The sequence below is a fragment of the Cadophora gregata genome, assembly GCF_030347475.1.
Source record: "Cadophora gregata isolate MNR1 chromosome Unknown scaffold_1, whole genome shotgun sequence".
NCBI lineage: Eukaryota > Fungi > Ascomycota > Leotiomycetes > Helotiales > Ploettnerulaceae > Cadophora > Cadophora gregata.
The window spans coordinates 2330383-2355984 of record NW_026695924.1 but is presented as its reverse complement, the minus strand read 5'-3'; the positions used below and the strand labels follow the sequence as shown (position 1 = coordinate 2355984).

The 25602-nt window shown below is 48.8% G+C and overlaps 6 protein-coding genes across 7 annotated transcripts; 1 reads left to right on the top strand and 5 right to left on the bottom strand.

Annotated features, from left to right (window-relative positions):
* Window positions 1-372: 372 nt before the first annotated feature.
* Window positions 373-1159, bottom strand: ONS95_000783 (uncharacterized protein; the record flags this gene model as incomplete). The annotated part of the gene is made up of 2 exons (XM_058493955.1): window positions 373-608; window positions 706-1159. The coding sequence occupies 2 exons, from the start codon at window positions 1157-1159 to the stop codon at window positions 373-375; spliced, it is 690 nt and encodes a 229-aa protein (XP_058364157.1).
* A 2951-nt stretch (window positions 1160-4110) lies between these two features.
* On the top strand, window positions 4111-10643 carry ONS95_000782 (uncharacterized protein). The gene is made up of 4 exons (XM_058493954.1): window positions 4111-5982; window positions 6072-7099; window positions 7175-8168; window positions 8216-10643. The coding sequence occupies exons 2-4, from the start codon at window positions 6666-6668 to the stop codon at window positions 10031-10033; spliced, it is 3246 nt and encodes a 1081-aa protein (XP_058364156.1). The 5' UTR covers window positions 4111-5982; window positions 6072-6665; the 3' UTR covers window positions 10034-10643.
* Window positions 10644-11210: 567 nt separating this feature from the next.
* AMT1 (ammonium transporter Amt1) lies at window positions 11211-14497 on the bottom strand. The gene is made up of 5 exons (XM_058493953.1): window positions 13776-14497; window positions 13579-13643; window positions 13178-13487; window positions 12606-13115; window positions 11211-12528 (listed from the first exon to the last, which is right to left on the bottom strand). The coding sequence occupies exons 1-5, from the start codon at window positions 13851-13853 to the stop codon at window positions 12040-12042; spliced, it is 1452 nt and encodes a 483-aa protein (XP_058364155.1). The 5' UTR covers window positions 13854-14497; the 3' UTR covers window positions 11211-12039.
* A 2117-nt stretch (window positions 14498-16614) lies between these two features.
* ONS95_000780 (uncharacterized protein) lies at window positions 16615-17061 on the bottom strand (the record flags this gene model as incomplete). The annotated part of the gene is made up of 1 exon (XM_058493952.1): window positions 16615-17061. The coding sequence occupies one exon, from the start codon at window positions 17059-17061 to the stop codon at window positions 16615-16617; it is 447 nt and encodes a 148-aa protein (XP_058364154.1).
* A 2332-nt stretch (window positions 17062-19393) lies between these two features.
* Window positions 19394-21662, bottom strand: ONS95_000779 (uncharacterized protein; the record flags this gene model as incomplete). Its single annotated transcript, XM_058493951.1, has 2 exons — window positions 19394-21105; window positions 21152-21662. The coding sequence occupies 2 exons, from the start codon at window positions 21660-21662 to the stop codon at window positions 19394-19396; spliced, it is 2223 nt and encodes a 740-aa protein (XP_058364153.1).
* Window positions 21621-25586, bottom strand: SIN4 (mediator complex subunit). Of its 2 annotated transcripts, XM_058493949.1 has the most exons (9): window positions 25281-25586; window positions 24876-25236; window positions 24580-24826; window positions 24091-24533; window positions 23825-24044; window positions 23659-23778; window positions 23501-23611; window positions 23160-23453; window positions 21621-23109 (listed from the first exon to the last, which is right to left on the bottom strand). In XM_058493949.1, exons 1-9 carry the CDS (start codon window positions 25415-25417, stop codon window positions 22133-22135), a joined length of 2910 nt encoding a protein of 969 aa, XP_058364151.1. In that variant the 5' UTR covers window positions 25418-25586; the 3' UTR covers window positions 21621-22132. The 2 variants fall into 2 exon arrangements, with proteins under 2 accessions (XP_058364151.1, XP_058364152.1); XM_058493950.1 differs by having other exon boundaries at window positions 24091-24826; window positions 25281-25570.
* Window positions 25587-25602: the final 16 nt, after the last annotated feature.

Here is a 25602-nt window from a genome sequence, read left to right as displayed (position 1 = left end):
CGTGCTTTCGGGACAGTATATTCTGAACTCATGTTGTTTGTTTGCTTGGAGTGGTGGATGGGGCTGTGGGTAGAGGAGGGAAATCTTTTCAGAAGGTCGCGATCTTGTTTACACGTAGCTTTCACACAACACCGCTTGACTACAATCTTTCAACTAACTTTTCTGAGCAATAAATGTCATGCCATAAGTCTATCCCAGTAGAATGAAATCTGATTGACGTAGAAACCTATCCTTCCTCCTATCCTCACCTTCCCTAAATCCTTTCACCTCCCCCTCACCCCCCTCACACCCCTTCACCACAACCTCCTCCACTTTCAACCTTTCATTACTGCATCCTCCACGATCACCTTCTCCATTCCTACCTCCTCACACCTAAGCAATCGCACTAACACTCGTCTGCTCCACCAAAAACCCTTTGGGATACCCCCCAATCTCGACCGTCCTATTCCCACCCACAAAATACGTAACCGCCTCTTTATCAGTCCACGAATGCTGAATCACCAGCGTGAACTTCCCTGGACCGGGGAGAGAGTTTGCGGTTATTGACGGGTTTCGACACGCTTGCATGGTGCCGGCTACGTTTGTGCCGGTGCAGTGGGTGCGGAAGGCTAGAGAGATTGGGGTGTTAGTTTTTGGATATTCAAGTTGGATGGGATTGGATTTTTGGGTGAAAGAAACAGGGAAAGATGAAGAGAGGGGACTGACTTGGCTCTTTGAGAGAAGATGGTGTTGATGGAGACTCGATGTCGAAGTTGTAGATGCATCCACCTGGAGAGCAGCCTTCTGTGTAGTTGGAGACGCGCCAGCTGGGTTTGCTGGTGGGGTACGGCGAGGATGCTGGCGAGGGGAGGGCGAGAGTAGTGGCGAGGAAGGAAGTGAGTGTGAGGAGTATGGTTGAAGATGAGGTCTTCATTTTGGCCAGGTGAGATGAGGTAAGTAATTCAGAGGCGTTGGAGATGTGTCGTTCGTGGACTTGAAGACTGACGTGTTTGGGATAATTGGACGATTTTGTGAGGTTGCGATAACTTAAGTTGGCGTAAAGGACTGTGGTGTGCTGTGAAGGATTATGATCCTGCGCATCCCATTTACTTATATACCTATCCAGCAATACCTTTCTCTCACCATCAGCATACTTCCTCGTGTCTGCATGCAAGTCCATTTCGTACAGTCCACAATCGCCACCGTCCTGGTCCTCGGTACCTAGCTATGATGCAATTGATGCGGACCACCACAACGCTGAATACGAAATACTGCTTAGGCGAGATCGCCGTCATACATAGGCACAGCCGGCAGTGGTAAGATGTCCCAGAATAGCAGTCTTGGCACATCATCCTTAAGCGAACCTGGGGCTGACAAAATGCAACGACGATCGTCTTTTCCGTTTTGAGGGTGTGTATGCTGAATACTAGAATGCCCTGCATACAACGTAACCTTTGGCCATGACCCCTCACGTGGAGTACACCATAAAGATGGAACTCTGCTTTTGTCTAAGCATGGCGCTAGCTTGTATTGTCATTCGTACCGCTTCCCATGTAACTCTCTTCTGCACACTTGCTTGTAGGCGAGCAGCGGAAACCACGGGGTCAGCGGCATACGATGTCGTACAGATTGGCCATCGGTCCTGCCGATTTTTGTATCCGGAAAGTTTGATGTTACACTACTTGAACGAGGTGAGCTTTTCTTCTTCTTTTGCTTCTTCTGGAAGGAAAAATTCTCCTCCTACTTTCATTCAGGGCATTTGAGGAGCGAGAAGAAAGTACGTGTTGTGGCAACTTGAGAGAATGTTACCCAGCTGCAACGAAAGCAGGTTGTATTTGAGCTGAAGGTGAGCGGAGGGAAGTATTGAACGAAAGAGGCAAATGTCCAGGCGTCAGCTACTCGAGTATCTCCATACTTTCTCACCACAACTGCTGCTCGCTCGTCCCCTTACTTTCCTGTACGCACTTTCGCCAACTGCGGGAGATACACGGCCTCAACCACCGCCGGTCCACTCGACCCAGAACCCAAGGTGGTGATGTGAAGTCAGCAAACAAGTAGGATTGTGAGGTGAAGGGCGACGCGTGAGGTTTGTACGAATCATGCTTGGGGAATCGAGAATCGAAACTGGACTATTTGTTGTATCCTGCCTAAGACGTGGAGGACTTGTTCGTGAGGAACCTGCTCACAAGAACTGGCGAGGCTTCTCCTCATACCCCATTTCCTTCGCGACAGTTCTCCAGATGAGAATACTTGAGTGGAGAGAGGTTAGCCGGAATGAATGTATCAAGGACCAGATACCTCCATGTCTGCTCCCTCACCTCTCTCAGCAGGCAGAGGATTGGAGTCCTTACTTCTGGACGGATGGATTGAGGGGCTAAAACTGCGAGTGAGGCGGGACGTTGAGCTGGTACGCTTTGGGCTTCCTGATCCGAATCTGAAAGACTAATTGAAGTTTTTGTGAAGATAGATAGAGGTTGGTGAGTAGATGGATCGTGAATTTGGGGAATGGGACGTGCTGTGAGGATATCAGATGGAGATGAGGGACGATATGAGTGAAAGATGGTACATGTTTGTGATTCGAGTGAGAGCTTCGGCAGATGAAGGTGTAGATGGCGAGGTCTTCGGAGAGAACTCTAAATGGCTTGGTCATGGTGAGTGACCAAGGTGAAAGAGTGAAAAGGATAAGGCTTGAGACTAAGTGACCTTTTAATTCTTAATTAGAACAGCCAAGGAATATCAACGCCATAGCTTGAGAACTGGGACAACCAGATTCTGCCGACAACAACTTCGCCCATGGATTCCGGTTCACATACAACAGGTCACTTGATATCTCTGCTTCCCATGTTTTCCTCGTCTTTCACGAATTGCATAGTTGAACTGATACATGCAAACATTTACGCCGCTGAATTGTATTCACACTCCTGTTTACAGCCTCACTAGGAGTCAGGAGACTATACAAATTGGGGAGCGCCTCATAGAAATTGAAGTCGGAGCGCAAAAGAAGCAGACTGCTAATGGCAGAGGAAGAAGAAGAGGATTACGAAACATGCCTGGGATAAGATTGGCAAATTGTGCGAGGCTGAAATAATGTCGAGAGAGAAGTAGCTTCCCACGATGCGAGATGACAGGATGAAATTTATTCCTGCTTCCCTTTCCATAGTCTTGAGGTGCGCAGGGCCTCAAATTCGCCCTCGACTATCCTCCTATCTTCTTCCGCATTTAGAGATATAATGAAGGCGTGCTTCTGCCACTTCTTCTCTGCGAAGACCAGCGATATCGTCGTGAAGATAGGTCCATGCTGAACAATATTTTTTTAAGGATCTGATCTGGATCTGCTAATGGCGTGGTATGCGACTTCGTCAACCAACCTACCTCGTCTTCTTGTAAATCAGCGAGGCCTACCACTTGGTGAGACATCTTCGCAAGATGATTTAGTGTCCTCTACAGCAGGCCATGAAGGCAGGAGAGTGAAGGCACACGCAAGGAATCAGTAACTATAGATCAAGACGAACTCAATGTTCCTTTCCTTTTCGTTTTCCCTTTCCATTTTCCTTTTTCATTTTCCTTTTCCTTGGGGCGAAGAGAGCGAGAGCATAGGTTGAAGTGTGAAGTGAGTGAGGTGAGTCAATGACGCGGAGATACATCCGACTGAAACATACTACGTGGCTTGAGAATCATTCTGCATTCCTGCAACGGAGACATCTCCGTTATCTGCAAGACCGCGAATCCATTCGACTGGAATGTAAACGAGACCGGAAACAGGGAGGGAGTTGAGTTTGGCACTATTCTCTTTCTTCCAATAAATCAGAATCAAGCGAGGGGCGGCAAGCCTAACTCCCTCGCAACACAGAAAGTTCCGACTGGTAAAATAAACGAAACTTGAACACAATATTGGCCTTGGGTTGGGTTGGCTGTGTATATCCGATCCGGAGTATTGTTTTGTATATTTTCCGGAGCGAGGCATACGTAAGCTGTTAAACTGTAGGGGGAATAATGTTTTGTTTTATTTTCCGGAGCGAGGCATAAGGCGGGTAGGGAGGGAATAATTGACTAGGTAGTGTAGTTTCGCAAATGCTGCCGAGGAGGGAAACATTGAAAGAATGAAACAAAACGATAGGGGGGGAAAAAAAGGAAAAATAGGGAAAGTAAAAGGAAGGGAATTGGATATTGAGAGAAGTGGTGTTTATGAACCAATCACTTGATACAGCCTCTCCGTGGTCTCAGCGCCCCAGCAGAAGGTATTCATCCATGTGGCTAGAGCATGAATTTAAGGTATGGTTTGGAAAGGGTTCCCTAGGAAGTTGTTTCTTCGCTTAAGCTTAAGCTCGACTGAAGAATTTTGTCCCGTCGAACCAAACTGTCTGTCTGTGTGCTGTGCGAGGAGCTTAACAACCACGAATGAACGGTGGGCTTGGGTGAAACGGTATGATGGCACGCGCGGCGCGCATGAGGGGAGCGAAACTTTAATGATGTATTTTATTGTATGAAAGGAGATATAAGACGCTTTGTTTTTCCTGGTGAGGATGAGGATGAGAATGAAAGGGACTTTCAACCTATGGGGTATTCGAGGATTCGGGTACGGTTGGTGGTGTTCATGACTCGGTGGTTGCTCTTGTGGCTGGATATGGCGTGTGGTGATGAGATGAGCCGCTATGCTACACTTTCGGCTCTGGAGATCTCCAGGACCCGGGAGAGGGACGGTAATCTTATTTGGGTTTTCCTAGAATAATCAGCCTGTGTGACTGAATCCACATGATCTGTGAGTTAAGGGGTGATTTAGTCTGTATGCTTGGTATTTTTAGAAGGGAGTTCTGTTGTTCTATATTTCGAAATAGAAATCTAATACACGGATGCATTTGTTGGGGCCGCCTTCGTTATTGAAGGTGAACAGAGCATCAGCTGCATATATTATGGGTGGTATTGTGATTGTGATATCGATATCGAGTTTCCAAATCTGTTTTGTGTGGCGGAGGGGGGTTTCTTGGAAGGTAAGGTAGGTAGTATTCATGATGCAAGCGAGGGGGCGAGGGAGGGGCAAGCAATGGAACGGGGTACGGAATACAGAACACAAAAAGGGAAGGTTTGCATGTTGCATGTCGCAGGTTGCAGGAAAACGGTCAACTTTACTCAACGGTAAGCTGCAGCTTGGTGTTTCTGAATTTTCTGATATCATCAGTCTGATATGATAGAAACCGCGCATGGCATCCTCTTATCGCGAGATAAGAAGAAAGCAGACGGGATGATGCAGATGTAGAACAGAAAATGTAAGACAGGACAGGACTCAGGGGGTGACGACTGACGAAGCGAAGCGAACCCGAGCCGATGAGAAACCTTAATAGTATGCATTAAGACGTGAAATGCGGTCATCACAAATTTTGTGATTGATGGGACGATTGGCATGAATGATTCGCAAAGGTACAAGGATGCAGATGGGTACAATCTATCATCAGCTTTGAAGGTGTTGATGCGGTGGAGGTGGATGTGTTGTTCACGAGTTATGTTTGGATACAATATTTCTGTACAGCCAGGATCTCACTGTGTTGCCCGAAATTGCCGGTTGTGTTCAGTGACAGAAGTGGCATCCTCGTGGCTGGATAATTGGGCGGCTGGCTTGGATTGGGGAGGTCTCATTGGTCTGTCTTATCGATCTGGCTGAATCGTGTACAGTAGTAGTACCTCGAAATTGAGGTGAGGTTGGATCTTGGAATCCACATCCCATCCATGTTCCATTTTTGTTCCCTGCCCGCCGAAGCCCAGAACAAATACAGTACCTACAATCACTTGGAAGTTCAAGTCGACGGCCATAAGCGTATGCAATTGGATCATCGCTTTAGAGGCTGTTAATTAATACAACTCTAAATCGGCGATTTTCATAAACTTCCTGAGATTGTCATTGGTCTTTCCGAACAGAGGGCGATCTCCTGTACCGGCGGTTGATTGGCTTTTGGTGGCGCGTCCCTTCTTTCTTCAGCCCCTGCACGGCGCGTCTGTCTCCCCTCCAAAGTTAGTCCTAACCCTCCCAAGTTCCAACCCCTGGGTCTTTTTCCTGTTCTGTTCCTGCGTGGATGCCCCTGACACTAATCCTTTCCAAGCGCTGGGGCCGTCCTGGCTCCCTTCCTCCCCGGCACACCCATCGTCCTCGACTCGACGAATCCCGCCCTGGCTCGCGGGCTCTGTCTCTCCCTCTGTCTCTGTCTCCGTCTCCGTCTCCATCTCCATCTCCATCCCCAAACCCTTTGGAGGCTTCTCCCTCTCTTCCTCTTCGAATCCTCGATCCCTGGTCGCACCTCCACCTCTCACAACCCAGTCTTCACACCTCCTCGCTCTTGCTCTTATCCCTACCGTCGCCCCTCTCTTTCTGCACGCCATCCCCCTTCCGTCTGGCCTCCTGCTCACCACCCGATCTGTGCTGGGCAGTGGGCCCAAGAAGAGAGAGCCACTTCCTCGACCTTTCCTCTTACGGCGCCAGCCTCTCCTCAGCACCCGCGCCAACCAAGCCAGGGGCGTATCTTTCGAATTGCAATCTCGACCTTCCACCCAAGGACGAGCCCAAGTTCACCACAAGTCCCGTATCCAACGTCGCATCTGCTCCAAATGGAATAATTGCACTTGGAATTGCACATCTTGCCCTTATCCAATGTCGTCCGGTCCAGCACAATCTGACAAGACTGCACAATATATTCAACATGGCGTCCGCTCGCCCTCAGACCACCACCCTTACCCACCACGACCGTACCGCTGTTCTCCCTGATACATCTCACGATTCATCTGACCTTCCGAGCGTCAGCCCTCCTCCACACGACCAAGACTCTCAAAGAACGACTGTCACTCGCCCAGGGAACCTATCAGTCTCGGTCCGGTCCCGTACAGAAACCCTTTCATCCATCACCTCGACTAGCTCGACATCGTCGTCGCCGGTTCGCAGAAAACCACTACCATCAACAGCGTCCCCCTTGGCGACGAGGCTCTCTTCCGGAGAACACCTTGCTGCGACGTTGCAACCACCAGACCAAACATACATTAGACCTTTCTCTGTAGACAGTCCAACCCTCCACGACTTTCCTCCAACCTCTAAAGTGCCGTGTGCACCAGCAGAACATACGGCACAAAGTTTCTCGAGGTACATAGCCTATTCGCTCTCGTGAAACGACCTTGTTTCAACGTCCCCAAGATTTCGTTCTGACAGAGCTCGCAGATTTCCAAACGAACCGGTGGCTTTGACGTCTGGTGCAGCTTCTGACACGTCGTTGCCCAATCATCTCGCAAACTTGGAACAGCATCTACCCAGTCCTAAGAGTCCGAACCTCGCCGTCCCATCGCAGAGCTTCCCGCAATCGTCATCATCGGACTCAGAGTCGTCCAGGCATGCGAGGTTGACCAGTAGCGAATCTACACTTACGTCCGTGTCAGAATCGAATAGCCCATGGTACAGCGACTCTAGCTCGGTCTCTTATTCGCGATCTACTATGTCGCTTTTCTCCACGAAACCTGAACCACCACATACAATAAACGTTAATACCCGCAGCTTTTCGAACGATTCCACCACAACCATACAGAAGCCACAACCAAAATCACCAGGAGGATCAAAGCTTGGATCCTTGTTCGGTTGGGGCAATACCTCTCCAGCATCTTCAACAACCTTTTCTTCAGAAAAAGATTATTCTCCAATCCCGTCGCCGCGTCCGTTTGAAAACAACCTTACTCCCACTGATGTCTCCAAACCACCCGCCAGGAATATACCCAGAGCTATTGATGTGCCAAAGGCCAACGCCGATACGGGTGGTTATTTTGGCAGCTCATATCTTCAACTGCCATTGGCAACGCCAACCACACCAGTACAAGTCGAAGAGATGGAGAAGGAGCTGAAAGAGATCAGCTCCGAGCTGGCTTCTTCCATAAGGAGGGAGATGGACCTAGAAGATCTTGTCGAACGGTTACAATCAGAAGCGCTAAACCTATCCTCCAGTCCTGGGAAGCGGACCAGCGATTACTTTTCCGATTCCGGTACAAGTTCAGTCAGATATGGAGACCAAGACTCTAAGCAAGATGAGATGGACCGGCTACTCCGGAAAGCCGAACAAGAGAAAGCTCAAATGAAATTGGAATTAACAAACAAAGTTCAAGATGAGAGAACTAGAAGGAAACACCTTGAATCACAGATTCGCAATCTCGAAGAGAAGGCCTCCCAGGTTTGTTAGATCCATGCCCAGAATTGACCTTCATTAACAGATTATAGGTCGACCTCGCTTCAATGAACTCCATGGATGCTAATGGCCGACTTAGAGACCTCGAAGCTACCTGCGAAGACCTTCGAAGACGATTGGCTGAGGAAAGGCAAGTCAAGGATAATTTCGAGGATCTCCTCACAGCACTGAAGGGAGAACTACAAAGCTCCCATAATGAAAGGGATAATTTACGGGATGAGATCGTCCCAGGATTGAGAGCTCGGGTGGAAGGACTTGAAGCCCAAGCCGCCCAGCATGAAAAGCTCACCTACGAGCAAACGAAGACGCAGCAAGAGCTGCAAACTTTGAAGAACGAAAACCTTACCTTAATTAATGCCCAGAGATTGCAGATGGAGATGCAGCAACAGATGAAAAAATTCAACACCATAGCCGAGGAAGTCTCTCCTGTCCCGGCTTCCAGATCCTCAGGCTTGTTCCGTTCGAATTCAGTAGCTCAAGGGAATGGTATCACCAGGTCAAGACCGCCTTCTTTGACAAGATCGGCATCAGTTAAGACCGCCGAATCAAGGGATGCACTAGCAGAGCGAGTTAAGGATATTGAGATGCAAAGGGACGCTCTACATTCAGCACTCAAGAGTCTCCTTGAACGCCAGGAACACCAGAACCGCGAGAACCAGAAAAAGATTCGCCAACTGGAAATGGAACGTGATCGAGCATTATCAAGCTCCCCAAGGCGGGTTGGATATGACAAAGAAGTAGCCACCCTTCGAGTGGAGATCAACGTCCTTCGACGCCGTGCAGAGGAGGCAATTGAGCAGAAGTGGCAATGCGAAAAGGGACTCAGCGGACTTAAGATGGACTTGGACCGTGCTGAGCAGGAGATTGGTTCTCTACGATCCTTACTACATGAAAAGGACATCCTCATCCCAACCGGACCACGTGAACGGAGCGCTTCCGGCACTGTCTCATCAGAGTCACTCGAAAGAGCATACAGAGAATTACAGCAAGCATATGCCGAATCTCTGGATCGCGTTAAGAACCTGGAGACTTCAACTGCCAGAGATCAGGAGACAGAACAGGCTATGAAAGAGCTCGAGCAGAGCCTTGCAGATGCGCTCTCGGAACGTGACTTTGCCCAAAAGGAAGTCCAGGCACTTCGAGAGCAGTCGGATTCCCTACGTGAGGGAGAGAGGCTTCACATGGGTAACGAAGTTGCCCTTGCAGAAGAACTCCGTGGTTCGGCCAAGCGCGTGGAGGAACTCGCCGTCCAAGTTCGCCAGCAGCTAGCGACAAACTCAACGCTCCGAAAGCGCCTTTCGGAAACTATCGAGCGTGGAGAGAAGGATCAAAAGGCCAATGCCGAGAAGATCATGCTCATGCAGAGCAAGCTTAAGTCTCTTGAGGACAAGCTGGTGGCTGCTCAGCAAAATTCTGAGGATAAGGTATCCCGCCACGAGGATCAGATTCGTGATTTGAAGGAGAGTCACAACATCCAGCTCCAACGAATGAAGGAGGGTCTTCGCTCACCACGTCTATTCGGACCAAAATCTCCTATGTCGCCTATGTTCGCCAACTCATCGAAAGCCCCAAGAATCATGTCTACGTCATCAGGCAGAGCCATGACTGTATCTGAGGATTCAAAGATGGAGTTCCTGAAGCAACGAGTTGTTGAGCTCGAAGCCGCGCTTGCGGAAGCCGACAGCGAGATGGAAGAAGTCGTCGGACGCATGAACATTGCTCAGATTGAAGTAATGGAGTTGCAGAATGAGAGGGAAGAGGCCGTTCGTGAGACGAAGCGTCTACAACGCCAGATCGAGGCTGAGAAGAAGAGGGCTTTCGAAGATCGATTCGCTACTCTTTCTTCATGAACGACCAAGCATGACGATAGATGAGAGAGGTTGCATTTGAAATTGTTGTTTGCACTTTAGCGGATCCTCTGATGTCTGATACAGACAGATACATCCCACGCATTACGATATTGGGTAATGGCCCTTAATATCATTAGGTGGGAAAAATACTTGCATTCACTCTCTGGTTAGCACGCCGAGAGACGGAGTTTTTCACTTTTTGCATTTACATGGTTGGGAGGCTCGGGTTTCTTGTTTCTTGTTTCTTGATTCTTGAGCGAAGCGAATGTGTCCCGTTCTTACATATTATACCTTTTTGTTTATTCTGTATTGTATTATACTATTGTAGTACATGGATCGGCTTGGAGTGATTGGGAGTTGGAGATTGAAGATTGAGTAGAGGAGGAAGGATGAATGGATAGATGATCGATAGAGACGATGGGTTGGATACGGACTACTGTGGTGTGGGATATGTTGAATTGGTGGGCTGTGGTGTACAGTACATAGGATGAGAGGAGTGATGGACAAGAGAGATGTATGAGTGTCTGAATCGTGAGATGAGAAGACAGCGTATGATAGAGAGATGGGCGGGATAGAAAGGATACCCAGAATGAAAGAATTCAGACCCAAATTCATTTCAAAATATTCGTTTTATACCAAGTGTGAAGTCAATTCCTGGAGACCCTTTCTTTGATCCCCGGCCTACCAGATATACCAAGCATGATGAAAGTGAATCGTGTCATTCAGAAGTATACACATCACTACAATCAAATTACTTTTCATCACATCACATCAAATCTACATGACATGGCATCGAATTTTTTCCAAGTTTCGATGGCATATCCGGTACTTTGCTTCAACCTCCTCGTAACTAGCCAGCTAGATAGATAGGGCTGAGGTGGATACAAGCAAAGAATACGAAGTCAAGAGAAAGAAGGTTGGTTGGTTGGTTTATTGGTTGGTTGACTGACTGGGTTAAGCGAAACTTCGTATTTGGGTGGGGGTTGTGGGTTTTGCTTGGTTTTGTTTTGGTTTTGGTTTTGGTTTCTTTTTATAAGGGTGGGAGGAGAGGACTAGGAGGAGGAACAACGGAGGAAGGATATTGATTAGATGCTTGAGTGAGGTGGAAGGAGGATGGGGATGGGGATGGGGATGGGGATGGAGATGGGGATGGGGATGGGGATGGGGATGAGGATGAGGATGAGTGAATGGGTCGGGTACTGGATAGATATGGATATGGATGGATTTGGAGGAATTAGTGGAGGGTAGGAAAGATAGGTTGGAGGGAAAAGGAAAGGGAAAGCAAAGGAAAAGGGACAGGAAAGGGACATGAGGGAAGAGGTAGCTAGCTAGCTAGCTGGGTGGGTGGGTGAGGTAAGTGCATTGAAAGGGGTGCTAAATCATATCGGCACACCACCAGAAGGAGAAGATAGTTTTTATGATTTTCATTTCTATCCTCTTACCTTAGTCCCATTCCATTACAACACAACCTATCTCCTCCCTCCTACCCTCCTACCCTCCTATCCTCCATTCATCCACACCCACGCTCAAGCTCACACTAACTCGTTCCCCTACACCTCAAAAAGCGAGAGACTTTTGGTATCAAACCGCCTGCGCCTCCACTTCTTCCCTTCCCTTCCCTCCCTTCCCTTCTCCACCGACCATTTTAAATAGCTTTGAAAATCGGTCTCGGTCTATATACATTAAAACAGCAAAACATCAAGAAATAAAAGAAAACTAAAAAGGCGTACGTGGTATTTAGATTCGACAAATAGATGGAAATGAATGCAAGGACATTTGCAGCTGGTAAGCAAACAAGCAATTGGTCTAATATCGTACGTAAGTACTCCATCCATACTATTTAAATAAAAAACAGAATTGCGCCCTTTAGCTAGCCAGCAAAGCCAAACAGCTAGATTTCAAATCCTGATTTCGTAGCCTGAACTACTCCGAGATCGGACGATGTAGATATGTGAGATCGAGGAGGCTCAAATGCTGGAAATCGAAAATCGGAAACTGGTGTGTGTTTAGACGTGGGTGATGCTATCGCGGTTATTATCCGACGACGAATGGCCAAGCGCCTTCTCATGGTCATGCGAATGGCCAGCGGAGTACTTGCTCGCCGCATCATCCACATCATTCAGCACCTCCCTCGTCAACTCAACATAATCGTACGCAAACTCTCCAATCTCCGCATCGTCGATACCGAGGATCTCGGCCTCCTCTGACGCGCGCAGGGACAAGCCCGGGATCAGGTTCATCACGAAGAGGATGATGCAGGTCCCGAAGAAGGAGTAGGCTGCGCCGGACACGGAGTCCGCGATCTGGTAGCCGAGCTGCACCCAGTTCTTGTTGAGCCAGCCGCCGTCGATGGAGGAGAAGCCGTCGAGGTGCGCTATGTAGTCGGCGGCGAAGAAGGCGGTTAGGATGTTGCCGATGAAGCCGCCGACGGCGTGCTCGGCGAAGATGTCGAGGGCGTCGTCGATGCCGAGGACGAACTTGAGCTTGGTGGCGTACTGAAGAGAGGTTTAGTTTTGTGTTCTTTTCTTCAAAAGGAATAGAGGTGAGGAGTTGAGTCTGGGAGAGTACTTACGTTAGCACCTGCAGCACCAACAACACCGTAGACAACGGCAGCCCAAGCAGGAACGTAACCAGAACCAGGAGTAATGGCAACGAGACCAGCAATAACACCAGAGCAGAATCCAACAGTGGACCACTTGCGCTCAAGACGGTAATCCAGAACACACCATGTGATACCACCGACACAAGCAGCCAAGTTGGTAACCACTGCAGCCATGACAGCACGGAGGTTGGCGGCGAGAGCGGAACCAGCATTGAATCCGAACCAGCCAACCCACAGGAAGACGGTGCCGATGACAATGTGTGTTACGTTGTGAGGGCGGTAGTTCAGCTCGTGAGTACCGTGGCCACGACGCTTGCCCAGCATAATGGAGTATGCGAGGGCGGCGCATCCGGAAGAGATATGCACGGGGGTTCCTCCGGCGAAATCGAGACCGCCCATCTTCAATGACCAGCCTGATGCGTTCCATGTCCAGCAGGCGATTGGGTCGTAAATTATGGTAGTCCAGACGAACATGAAGACCTGGAATTTTCGTTAGATTTCCGCAGTAGTTATACATTTGGTGCCAAAATGGGGAGACGTACAATAGTAGGAAGCATGCGACCTCTTTCGGCCACAGCACCAACAGCAAGAGCAACAGTAATAGCAGCAAACATCCCCTGGTACACAGCGAACAACAGATCTGGGATCTTGGGCGAACCAACAGAGGGAGCACCGAGCACATTGCGGAAGCCAATGTTCTCCAAATTACCGATGTACTTGCCAGCGGTGTGGGAGAAGGCGAGCGAGTAACCCCAGAAGAACCATTGGAAGGAGACCACGGCCGTGGCCATTACCGAGAGCCATATCAGGGACAGAGCGGACTTTCTGCGCGCGAGTCCGGAGTAGAAGAATCTACAATCGACACAAGAAGGATCAGCTTCTGTTGCACCAAGGCCACGTTTTTCTTTCTCTTTCTACTCGGAGCTCTCGTATCTGTACCTACCCGACACCTGGAATCATGAGAAGGACGAGTGCGGTGGATGTAATTATCCAGGCAATATCACCAGACTAGAGTGGAAATACAAATGTCAGCTTTCAGTCCCGTGCTTTCCGGATTTCCCAGGCTCAAAATCGCGTGCATTGGAGATATATATCCCTGCGAGCTTCTGTTTTTTTTTCCTTTGGAAAAGCTCAGCTCACCTCATAGTAAATGTTGAGATCCTCAGTCAGGGAGTCACCTCCCGTCATGAGGGTGCTGTTGTATTCGGCCACCGCCATGTTGACGACTTTTGCGTAGAAGCTACTTGTTTGTTTCGGGTGAGATCGGCAGATATTAAGTTCCTGGAGTTTGTAGCTGAGCGAAAACGCAATTCATTAAAGAACTACGGTTTTTTTTTTCTTGGTGCAAGGAGCGTGTGATGAAGATAATGCGCGATTCGAGGTCGGCGCTCTCACTCTGTTGCAGAAGAAGTTGAAGGGAAGCAAGAGGTGTAGGTAGGAGGTGAAGGGGGAGGAGGAAGAGCAAGGTCAGGGTACGGTGGGGGTACGGATTGTATTTGAGTCGGGAGCTACTACTGTAGTAGCCCAGGCCGGCCGCGTCGCGAGAGTTGAGCGAGCCGGGAGCCCTGGAGAGTGGTGGGACCAGGCAGGGGAGTGGGAGTGAGAAGTGGATACAGTGGGAACTTTCGTGCTCGTGGGAATCAGGGGACGGGGGGACGGGGGGACGGGGGACGAGGGTCCTAATCAGGCGTTTCGTGTGAGCTCCGGACTTAGTGCTGCAGGAGGATGGTGGAGGATCTGACTGGACGACAAGGTGGAAAAAGCAATTCCAGGAGAGAGATCACTTTTGTTTGTATGAATCGGCAGTGAGGCGAGAGTGTCAAGAAGAAGAAGAAGAAGGAGAGAGAGGGTGGGTAATGTTTGGGGGGACCGCTCTGTTATCATGTACCTTTCGTACCTATGAATGTTCAGATTCCTCCTCTCTCGGCTGTTGCGGTCGTCTCACTCAACCCAAGGCCATGGCAGAACTAACCAATGAGGACTAGTTGGTTGTCTAGATCAAGGAACATTTCTAACTCCAATAAAGTATTATAGTAAGCATGATGTGATTTTGACTCTGTGAGGCCAGCCAAACATATCCCCTACCTCCCTTTTCATACTTCCTCCTACCCAGCCAGCCCTATGCTCCAATTCCACCCATCATCTGCGCCGCCCTGGTCGCAGTTTATCGCGCATCGCATCGCATCGCATCGCATACAGCCAAATCTTCCTTCCAAAATTCCAATCTCTCCAAGGCTGTCTGGCTGTCTGTCCTGTGCTGTCCTGTCCTACCCTTATCTGCATCCCATCCCATACTTCGTACTTCCCCATCCCTGCATGGCACTAGGGTCCTTTGGCTGCGGGAAGGGCCCACTGAGCCAGCTATTAGTGGGACGTCCATTCTCCACCATAGATAAGGACTCGGGGACGACCAATGATAGGGACCTCTGCCCGCGTTCAACCCACGCCTAGGCTTGGTCAATTGTTTGGAGTCGGGGCGAATGAGGATCCTGGTCTTGATACTGTCCTGGGCAGTATCTGGGCCAGATAACTTTACGAATTGCATCGGCCTCCTTTACCTTTTTGAAATGCGAGTAATCGCGATCGCGATCGCCATCCTGGCAGCCATGCCGGTACAGTATTGAAGGGAAAATAAGGGAGGGACAGTACAGCCTAGGCGACAGGGCAGAGACTCAAACAGAATATCTTGAAAGTGCATGATGTGATGCGATCCAAGACTCTGGGGAAGGCAGATCATCGTCCAATGAATATACTTCCCTTCTTGTTTGTTTCCTTTCAACGGCAGACTATCAGTGAGTGCACTTTGGACATCCAACACACCGAGCGAGGGTCAATAAGAGATTACAGAGCCTGGAGAAGCCTGTTCTGCCCGTCTAATTAGGTTTGATATCGGCAGTTCTTCCCAAGCACCCGAAAACACCGTTTTAGCCATACGGAAGAAATGGCATCGAGAGGCGTGGAGAAGCTTTGAAGAGGAAGCAGCTTCTGGAGAAACGGTCCGCACTTTACCCTTATCTGTTCTCCAGTCTCCAGAAAATCCAAAGTGCACATACGACCACTTTTGAGTTCATCGTCTGCATCTACAGATACTCCTCCGTACGTGCGTTTGAAGCCTGTATGAACTCCGTTTTATTTCTGCAGGAAATGGAAACAGTTCCGGAATATCCACTGTACTGCACGCACTACTGAACTTTGATACTTGACTACTGTCTCTTTTAGTGGCTTCGTAACCACATCATCGGGTTTCTTCTAGGGTGTTAGGTCTATCACTTGCCTGTTTTGCTCCATGCGTGCGTGCTTGCGTGCTTCCCTTCTAGAACAGTGGTCAGTGACCACTGGTCACCGATCTCAAAGCCAGAGTTTACCCAGACCAGGTTTGATGATGGAGTGTACCCGCAGTCACATGTGTCTGTTTACTTGATCTCATCTCACTTCAAGCTTAAATCTGAAGATACTCGGAGATTGGTGCTGCAAGTCATCTATTCCATACACTTTATCTTCTGATTCGCATGCTCTTATCTCACCTCAGGAGAACAATCAAGATTCTTAACCTTGAGTTTCGATTCTAAGAATCCATCTAATCATCCACTGTATCTGTCTCGCATCAACGGATCCATCGGATTTGATATCAAACCCCCAAAGTGCAGAGTCACAGACATCTCAGATCTAATCCAATCAAACCCAACAAATTCTTTATCTTGGCTCTACCTCTGGCTTCACAGACGGGCTGTCTCCTGCACGGCTACCACCTCCCTACCACACCCTTAAATAAACACCAACGGCAGAAGAAGAGTAGTAGTGCCACACCAACGGCTGGGCTGCCTACCTGCCTGCCCCCGCATGACATGGACATGAGCATGACGACTTTTCTGATGTATACCTATGCATCCAAACCGCTGTCTGCATGAAATCAAATTATTAGACCAGAATTAACGAATCAAACAAGCTTGATTAGAGTCGATAGTCTGGTTCGGTCTTTTCATCGGAAGCAACCGGCTATCTGGAAGAGTAGGGAAGGCTTAGGACTGCTCTGTTCGGGTTCATTCTGCACTTTTGAAAGAGTGAGTGAAGCCTTGCATCGAAAGTATGGTTCCGTTTCCTCTTCACCGAGAAACCACAGGTTCCCATCCACCACTCGATACAGAATTGTAGGATACGTTTTCCATCTCTCAAGGTATTTAGCTGCCGGTCCAATCGCAACTCCAGATGTCACATCCAACAAGAAATATATCATCAAAAAGAAATAAGTCAGAGTTCTTTCCCTCCAAGGCCTCCACCAGTCAAGTTCTCTAAATCGCTTATCAGAACCCCAATCTCTCCAAGAGACTTCCAAGCCAACGAGCCAACCAAACACTTCACTCACTCTCTTGTCCTCTAAACCAAAACCAAAACCAAAACCAAAACCAACAACAACAAAGACATCCATTCTTTTTCAAGCCCCAAAGCGAAAATACAAATCAAGCTTTCACCACACCCTCTTCCCTTAAACCCAACCCAACGACCGGGCGTCTGCTAGTCAAGGCTACTTGACCTGGCATGTGTGGCGCTTATCTAACAGGGGGTTTGACAGCGCCACAATACCCTAGCGTTTCTCGTCAAAGATAAGGGATTCCTCCACATCCACTCAGAAGATGGGATGGTTCGACGACTCGGATTCGATCGATCGCGGTGTTGTTCGGGATGATATGTGAGTCGGAATTTTGTTGACTGATGTGGTGATGATTTATGTCAACGATTCACTTATCTTTTTCTTTCAAATAGATACGGATGTTTATGGATATTCTCGGCGCATCGTGTGTTTTCGGGCCGGGATCGGATGATGCGGATGTGCTTCCATCCCATCTCTGTTCCCAACGTTGGCATGTCACTTATAATCGCAAAAGTAGAAGGCCAAACGAAGTCGGCAACCATACTCGAGGTAACGATCGAGTATCCTGGGTGCACATCATAGCACGATCGGCTAAGGTATGCTTAGCAGGAAAGTTACCAAACCAAAGTACCAGATCCTGTGTGAGGTGCATATATGCCAGGGTTGTACATACTACACACTAGCTCCGGTTGTACTTCAGCTGGAATGCTTTGTGTCACATTACAACACCACCTACACAGAGCACAGCCCAGGCTTGTACTACCTCAAGCTTTGCTTTCGGATCCTTCATGTGTTCGATGTCTCGGGCTAAGTCTCGGACTCACTGAACCAGGTGTTGCGCTGAACTCGAGCACTCACCCAAGGCATATTTCAACGTCAGTCACAGGATCAGTACCAGAGCCCTTTACAACCAGCATGACACGAAGCCAGCGCGGCTACAACCGCTGATCTACAGCATATCTTTCTCTACTCATTCCCCCATACCAAGAAACAGATCCTACCCAGACCAGCCTCGACCCCAACCTCGCAACCCCTTCCAACGAAGGCACCCTTCTCGGGCGTAAGGCACTCCCTGTGGTTTCCTGCATATCTGCACTTCCACCCTCTCCCTCTCCCTTACCTCCCATCTTCCCATGTCCCCACGATAAGGCGGCATGTGCTCGAGCTGAGCTGAGCGGAGCTGACCTCCACGTTCCCGAGCCAAGATATACCCCACGAATGCAATACCACCCACCCAATAATCCAACCCAACCCAAAACCAACTCAGCTCAGCCGCCTTCGAATTCAAACCCTGCAGTAAAGCAATGCGGGTGCGGCAGCTTGCAGGAAGATAGGCTCCCCAGCGTAAGAGACTGGAGACTAAGCCAGCTAGCTAGCCTTCCTAGCCTTTCTAGTTAGACACCTGGTTTTGGGGATGGGGATGGGGATGGGTACGGCAAGTTGCTGATACCCGTTGTGCGTGTACAGTTTCATTTGGTTTCCAGTATATTAGCTTCTTGCCTACGAGCCAGTGGGTATCTCATGGTTGTATGATTCTGAGGCTCGAAGGAAAGTGCAGCTCTAGACCCCTACCTTATTTTGAGACTGGAAAGTTTCGACATTGGTTGATGGGACAGAACGAAAGAAGATTTCTCAGAAATGGGAGGTAGGATACCATATCTCAAGCTCTCCTCTCTCCACAAGATATCCTCTCCTCTCCTCTCCGTATCTGTATCCTGCTCCACGAACGCTATCAGGATTAAACTATACATCCCTCTTTGCTCAATCCACATTATCACAAATACACGCCTTGTGGCCTTCCATCACGGCACTTCCCATCTACTTTCTCATCATCTTCCCGTCTCCCTTCCCACGCGTTTAGTTTCATCGATATCATTTCATGTACGTGTGTTCGGCACATTCATTCCGTTTCACTTGTTCGGGTCACTTGCGGTGCAATGGTAGGCTTGAAAAGGGGGCTTGGACTTGAATTTGAGATGTGCGACTGACTGCTTGCTTGGTAGGAACATGTATAAGTTCAAATTTTTCGGGGAGCATAGCAGGACAGCGAAGCTGGACCTGACTAAACCTCTTAAAGGAAAGGAACTCAAGTTACTAGCTGCATGTTTTCCACTCGATGAGAGACAATCTCCTGCTTTTACTACCACTCTGTTACTCTTCCATTTGCCTGTATCAGACTGGTCAGACTCGTCCTGTCAAACACGATATGGAGCTCGACGCCCTGGTTGCAGTACCAGAGTTGAGAAGCCGGTGGTGAATAAGGTACAGCGAACGTGCTTCATATTCCGTAGTTACAGTCTGAGCTCTGGTTGCGAATTTTCTGCTAGATATGATGGGATGCATAATCTCCGACTCTCCTTCTCCTTCCTAGAGCCTTTCACCAACGAGATCACACGAGATGAATGGTTTGCGCCTCCCGATCTTTGAACAACCTGTTCTCCCAAGGTAGCTCCGACGAAAACTCTCCACCTTGACCGAGGTAGAAAATCCCTGCACGATAATACTCGTTATCGTTGCCACCGGTCGGTAAGAGGATGAGGCCGGCAGCACAATTGTTACTAACAGAATCTTCAGACGGGGACCGAGGAGTGTCGCTCTCCTCTTTCCACGACCACCAGCTTGCCACCAATAACATAAACAAGTCAGAGCTAGAAGGTTTCAGTAACCTGCAGGTCCCTAACGCGAACTCGAGGATCCAATCTAGGTCCATAACCCCAAGGACATCTGAGCCGTCTACTATTCTCCTTCCCCCGTCGATGGATCTTTGAATTGCACCTGATACTGCAGAAATGGGTGCAAGTCTCCCGGATATGGATAGAATGGCGTTGCTGACCTCTCCAAAGGGATTATGACCTAGGACAATGGTTATTACATTGAGTACCTCGAGTTCCTCCACCAGTTTCGCTTCAAAAGCTGGCAGATCAAATTGACCTACACAACGGAAAGCTACGAATTCCGTTCGACTTGCCCAGCTCCATGATGGAGCGATATACGGATGCGGTGATCTAAGACTGGAGAGGAGATTGTCCCAAAAGCCTTTTGGTCTGGTATTCCACAACAAAAATCGGTGCAACTCGCTGCGCCAAATCCCAGCAATGTATTCATCTTTTGTCACTTCACAGACTCGTTGGGCCAGCCCTGATATAGCAGGCAGCTTATCCGTTGGGCAGGTAAGTCGCCGAGATGAATACCGCTGCACCATGGACCTCCAATCCTCGAGAACAGTCCCTTCAATGATCAAATTCTTCTGGAATGAGGAGCCGGACAAACGATATCGACGAGGATCGTTCTCCGATCTTGTCCATCTGACGCAGCGATAGAAGACCGATGACTGTCCGAAAAACAGACACCGAGAGCTCATAGCTTCTTCTTGACAGGTCCACCCTCGCTGGTTCCATGTCGACCTCATGATCTCCATATATTGCACACCATGAACTATGGACAAATTACCGTGATTATGAGCGCTTTGTGGAATATGTCGCAAGACAAAGGTGCCGTGGATCACTGGCTGTATCGTAGATTGGAAAGGGATCTTAACAACGTTTTCGTAAGGACGACTTAGAAATCCGTCATGACACGTGTGAGCTGCGACTGGAATGATTGTCACTAAAGCACTTTCATAAACGTCGCCCATCAGAGGCGCTTCTTGTTCCCAATCCTTCTCATCATCCTGAACAATACAGAGTGCATCTATCCACAAGAAATGAATAGAGAGCTTGTGACACACTGAAATAGCATCTTGGAAAACGCGTGGCATTTCAACCAGTGCAAATCCAGCAATTCTGTTTCGCAGCGACTTTCTCTCTGTCTTCAACATTGAAATGGCTTCCAATGGGGGACCCCAGCAATAACTCAGCGCAGCATACCGTATGTCTTCGCAAAGCAGGTCCTTTCGTGAATTGTGACGTCCCATCTCAATCAAGCAGGGAGCATCTGGAACCCTCAAGTCAACAAGTCTGGTTGGTATGAAGCCGCCATTGTTAGAATGGGAACATTTCTTGACACAATGGCTGATCTCTCTTTTCATCATTGAAATATTCTCTGGACAGAGAGCATCTGGCCAAGGAGTCGGGCGAAGATTGAGCCAGCTGGCACAGCTACCTGCATTTTGTTAAATAATACAGTTCACAAGCACGATGATACACACCGGACAGTGCTTCGGATCTAAAAATAACCGTATGGCGATGCTCGGATTGATTGGGTGCAAATATTCTTAAGCCTGCGAACAGAGCTACCAGATGCTCGGTACAATCATCTACGAGTCGTCCAGGATTTGGCTCCGTCAAATCATGCTCATCGACATCATCATGAAGCCTGAAACTCTCTGTGAACTCATATGACAGCTCTTTAATAATCAAGCTGCACCCACTCCCTGTGATGGGCTCCCATTCGGCGCGAATGCGAAGATCTTCCAGTATTGCTGCTCTCAAAAGACCGCACATTCGGCATCCGGCTTCAGCAGAAGCGGCCATTCGTGGCATGTCCGGGAGCTGGTCATGATGTTCGTAGTCCAGTTGAACGTCAAAAGAGAAGAACATCCGCTGAGACTTCCATGCATGACGCAAGACTTTGTTACCAAAAGAGTCCTCATGCTCGTAGCCTCCTTGATGGCTGTCGTTGAAGCTGAGAACTTTGCATGCCTTGCACAGGCTCGTCATCTTGGCCTCGTGGACTGCTGCTCGTGCGAGCCTCGTCCTGACAACAAGCTGGAAAGTGATGCATCACTCAAGAATGTGCGTCCAGGATGAAAGTTTCGGAGAGTTGAGAACAGCCCGTCAACTGTTCAGTTATTATCGGACGTTTGAGGATTTGCTGGGAAGTTGCGACCGGATACAAGAATGATGACGTGAAATAATGAGGAATTGATGAAGGAAGGAAGGAGCACGCCAGAAAGCCATCAGAATTTGCGTAAACAACCATGTATTTCAAAAGGATAAATGTCTACATGACTGGCAGAACATTTACAAGCAGTGATAGACATGTCTAAATGGCAATGCGGCAGAGATAGAAGGAGGATTTCTAGATAGTAGTCTTTAGCCTCGACAGCTGCCAGCTGGAAGACTCTGGTATACAGAAATAATCAGCGTCAGAGACACCTGCCAGAGGAATTGTAGATGAGACTGCTTGCCTAAGCTACCAGCTCCCCAGGCGAAAGCATATCCCAGAAGCCCGAACAGAAGCATCGTCTCTGCTGCATAACAAGCCACTGCAACGCCTGCCTCTGTGTCAACACATCCTCCATGACAGCCGCGCACCTAGCACACCTCCTCCACCTCGCGCCCTGTCTGCTCACCACGGCACTTGCGTTCCCGTCAGTCCCAGTCCCAGCAGTACCACCAGCAGCACTAGTGCCATTCTCCACCTGCCCCTTCACTGGATTCGGCAACCAAGCTTTTCTAAAGCAATCCATCGTCATTCCCTTCTCTTTCCTTCTCTCCAACATGACACCCTCTTCATCAACTTCCAGAATCTCAAAATCCGCAAAGAACAGATCTGCCGGCTTGATGTCCGCTTTCACAGCACTCAGCAGTCCTCCATCCTCCCTGAATAACTCCACAATCACACTCTTGAACGCGTCCGGGAACGAACTCCCGAAATGCATCTTTATTTCTAGGGCATTACGAGCCTTTTCGGCTTGGGGAGAACCGGATAAGGCAGGATTGTGTAATGCGTACGCATTTTTGATAGAGGACGAGAGAGAGGAGAGGAGGGTTTCGATTGTTTTGATGTCGAGGATAGGCGAGGCAGTCAGGGACGCAATCTCGACGTAAGCGGCCTTTAGGGCAGGTGACAGCGCGCTGGGAGTGTTTTGCGGGTTGGGAGTAGAGGTATGGGATATGGCTTTCCTTGCTATGTAGTCGAGGTGGGCAAGGCGACGGAGAATGGCTGTCAGGAAGCCGCGGGAGGCAGAGGAGAGGATGAGGTGTAGGGCGATGGTATTGGTGGAATGGAGGTAGGCGAGGAGGTCAGGCAGGGAAAGATTTGCGGTACTGCTGAGATCGACGTTAGGTGGAAGAGTAGCTGGAAGGTTCGTTAATGTGTCGATTATCCAAGCCATTAGGTTGAGAACCCAGTTCACGGAGCCGGCGAGGGAACGGATGACCTCTTTGATCTGGTCAGCCGACTATTAGGGTACAGCAGGAAGCAAAACAAACCTGGATCTTCAAGTGGCGAGGACTTCTCTGTTGCATTTGGGCCACTTGAAATGTGAAGGTTCGCAGCCATACTAACCAGCACTACGATGTTGCGCAGCTGCAACACAATCCAGGCGAACTTGCTAGAGAAAGTTCGCTGTTTAAACTGTCCTTTGAATCCTAGAGATTGTTGGATAGAGAGGCAAAGCTGGATCGATGTATTGCGGACCAGGACATCATGATGGGTTTCTTCGGAGTAGTCCAGGTTCACTTTGAGAATGCGGGAGAGTTCTGTGAGCCAGTCATAGGAGAATTCTAAAGCGAGTCAGAGATTGATCCTGATAAGGTGGAAGTGGGCTTACGAGGATTGACATGCTTGCTTGCGGTGGCTAAGATGTCATCGTAGTTGACGTTTCTCATAACTGATGTGGCACAAGACAGCGAAAGAGCTGTGATCACTGCAGAATAGAGAGCTGTTGAATTGTTAGAGCAACACAGTCCTTGGTGACTGGACACTTACGCTCGTCCATGCTCTTTCCGATATCTCCCAGATGGTAGTCAAGTTGTTTCCACTTGACCTTACCATCATTTCGTAACTGCACAACGGAGCAATAGCTTGGAGATAGAGCAACTTGAAGACCTGGCACAGTTTAGAAGACGGGTTTCAATCAAATTGAGCAACGTACATGGCTCATCCTCGGTGTATGAAAAGCCGATCTGCGAGAGATGCCAAACACGGTCTAGATTGTTATCGTTGAAAGTTTCCAACATATTTCTCCGATCTCGGTATTCAACTGAACTGTCGCTATAAGCAACAACGATGACCCTTCCAGTATTCATAGTCTCCATTGCAACAGCAATTTTATTGACTGTGATACTTTCCAGCTTCTTCATATAAGCAACCGGCTACAAAATGTTAGATACGCAGTGCGAGAATCAAGGTTATGTTTACCGGTGGAGCAACCCCAGTGCTGTTACGCCTGGAGCTGAGTTGCTCGAAAGAAGGATGAGCTCTTGGACTGGGCTCCTGTATTTCCCATCTATCAATAGTACTGTGGACATCCTGGTTATAGTGCGATGTCAAGCTAGGTAGAGAAGACCGGATGGCTACGATTGTTGCAGGAACTGGACTACCATTGTTATCTGCAGTTGGAGGAAGCAACTCGAGATGAGACAGTTGGACCATCGAAGAATCTGAACGAGAAACATTCATAGGATCGTTTGGACCATCGGGTACCCAACTTGTTCCTGCTAGATGCTTCGAGCGTATTGTTGGGTTGAGCGGTAATGCTTGGGGTGGTGCCTTTTCCACTTTTGGTTGACCCCAGTCTATTAATGCACGGACAGTGCGAAGCTGCATCGAGGTAGTAGCAAAGGCAATGAGCAAGGTTCCGCCTGGGTATGTTAGCAGAGGTATACTGCAAGGTAATAATCTACAAACTTTTGTCGGGACAGATTGCTGCATGGGTTATCAAATCATCCGAAGACACAATACTTTCCAATTCTGTATGAGACTCGCACCACTTGTTATTGTTCTGTTGCCACAATACCTTCAGTAGACCGTTTGTGGTCACACAGACGAGGGCAGACTTTGCCTGAACTGGATGGCATGGTCCTAGAACTGGCGCTTGAGACGCTTCGTAGCGATATACTGTACCCTCCTTGACTCCAGGACCATGCAATATTGTCTGTTGATTTCATCAGTTAGAGTCTTTAGCCTGTTATGGCGAGGCGTACCGGTCGACCTGGTGGATATGGAGCTTGGTTTAACCAGAAAGAGCCAACCACGGCATGCAAATCATCTATTGGATCTAAATGGCATGGTCTACTCAAAGCTGGTTTATTGATAGATGAATAGATAGAGAGGATTGTAATTCGACCGACTGCATCAATTACAGCTAGATCACTGCCAGTTGGGCTCCAAGCGAGATGCTTCAATGGACAACCTTCGAGTGAAGCTGAGAAGTTTGGGGTAGTGGTAGGTTCGCTGAGCGCCCAAGTCCCGTCGTCTGGATGACAGCGCAGGTTTCGAAGTTCCAGAGTAGTTCCATTTGAAGCGATGGAAGCGATACTGCCCCATTTCGACCAAGCAATGCTCCTGTGATGGTCAGCGACTGGAATGTCACATGATATTGTACTTACTGGCAACAACCGCTTGCTCTCAGCTCGTCCACTCTTTGATGAAGCTCTCTTGTGGGCGGTCTCGATGGCAATGATAGACCTCCGCCGTCACCGAACAGATCGTCCATATTCATCTCGTCGTCCATCATCAAGGGCATCTTTCAACCTCCGCCGCCAGGCACACGAGAAAGCTATAGAGCTATACAATATGATTAAATGGGAAGATGATTTGCATGAAAATATAAAAGGCTAAATATATGAAGAAAAAGTGGGCGCTTTAGAGCGACGGTTGATGTTGGTTGAAGTCTGCCTCTTCCGAGGTTGTTTGGATCTTCAGGCCTGC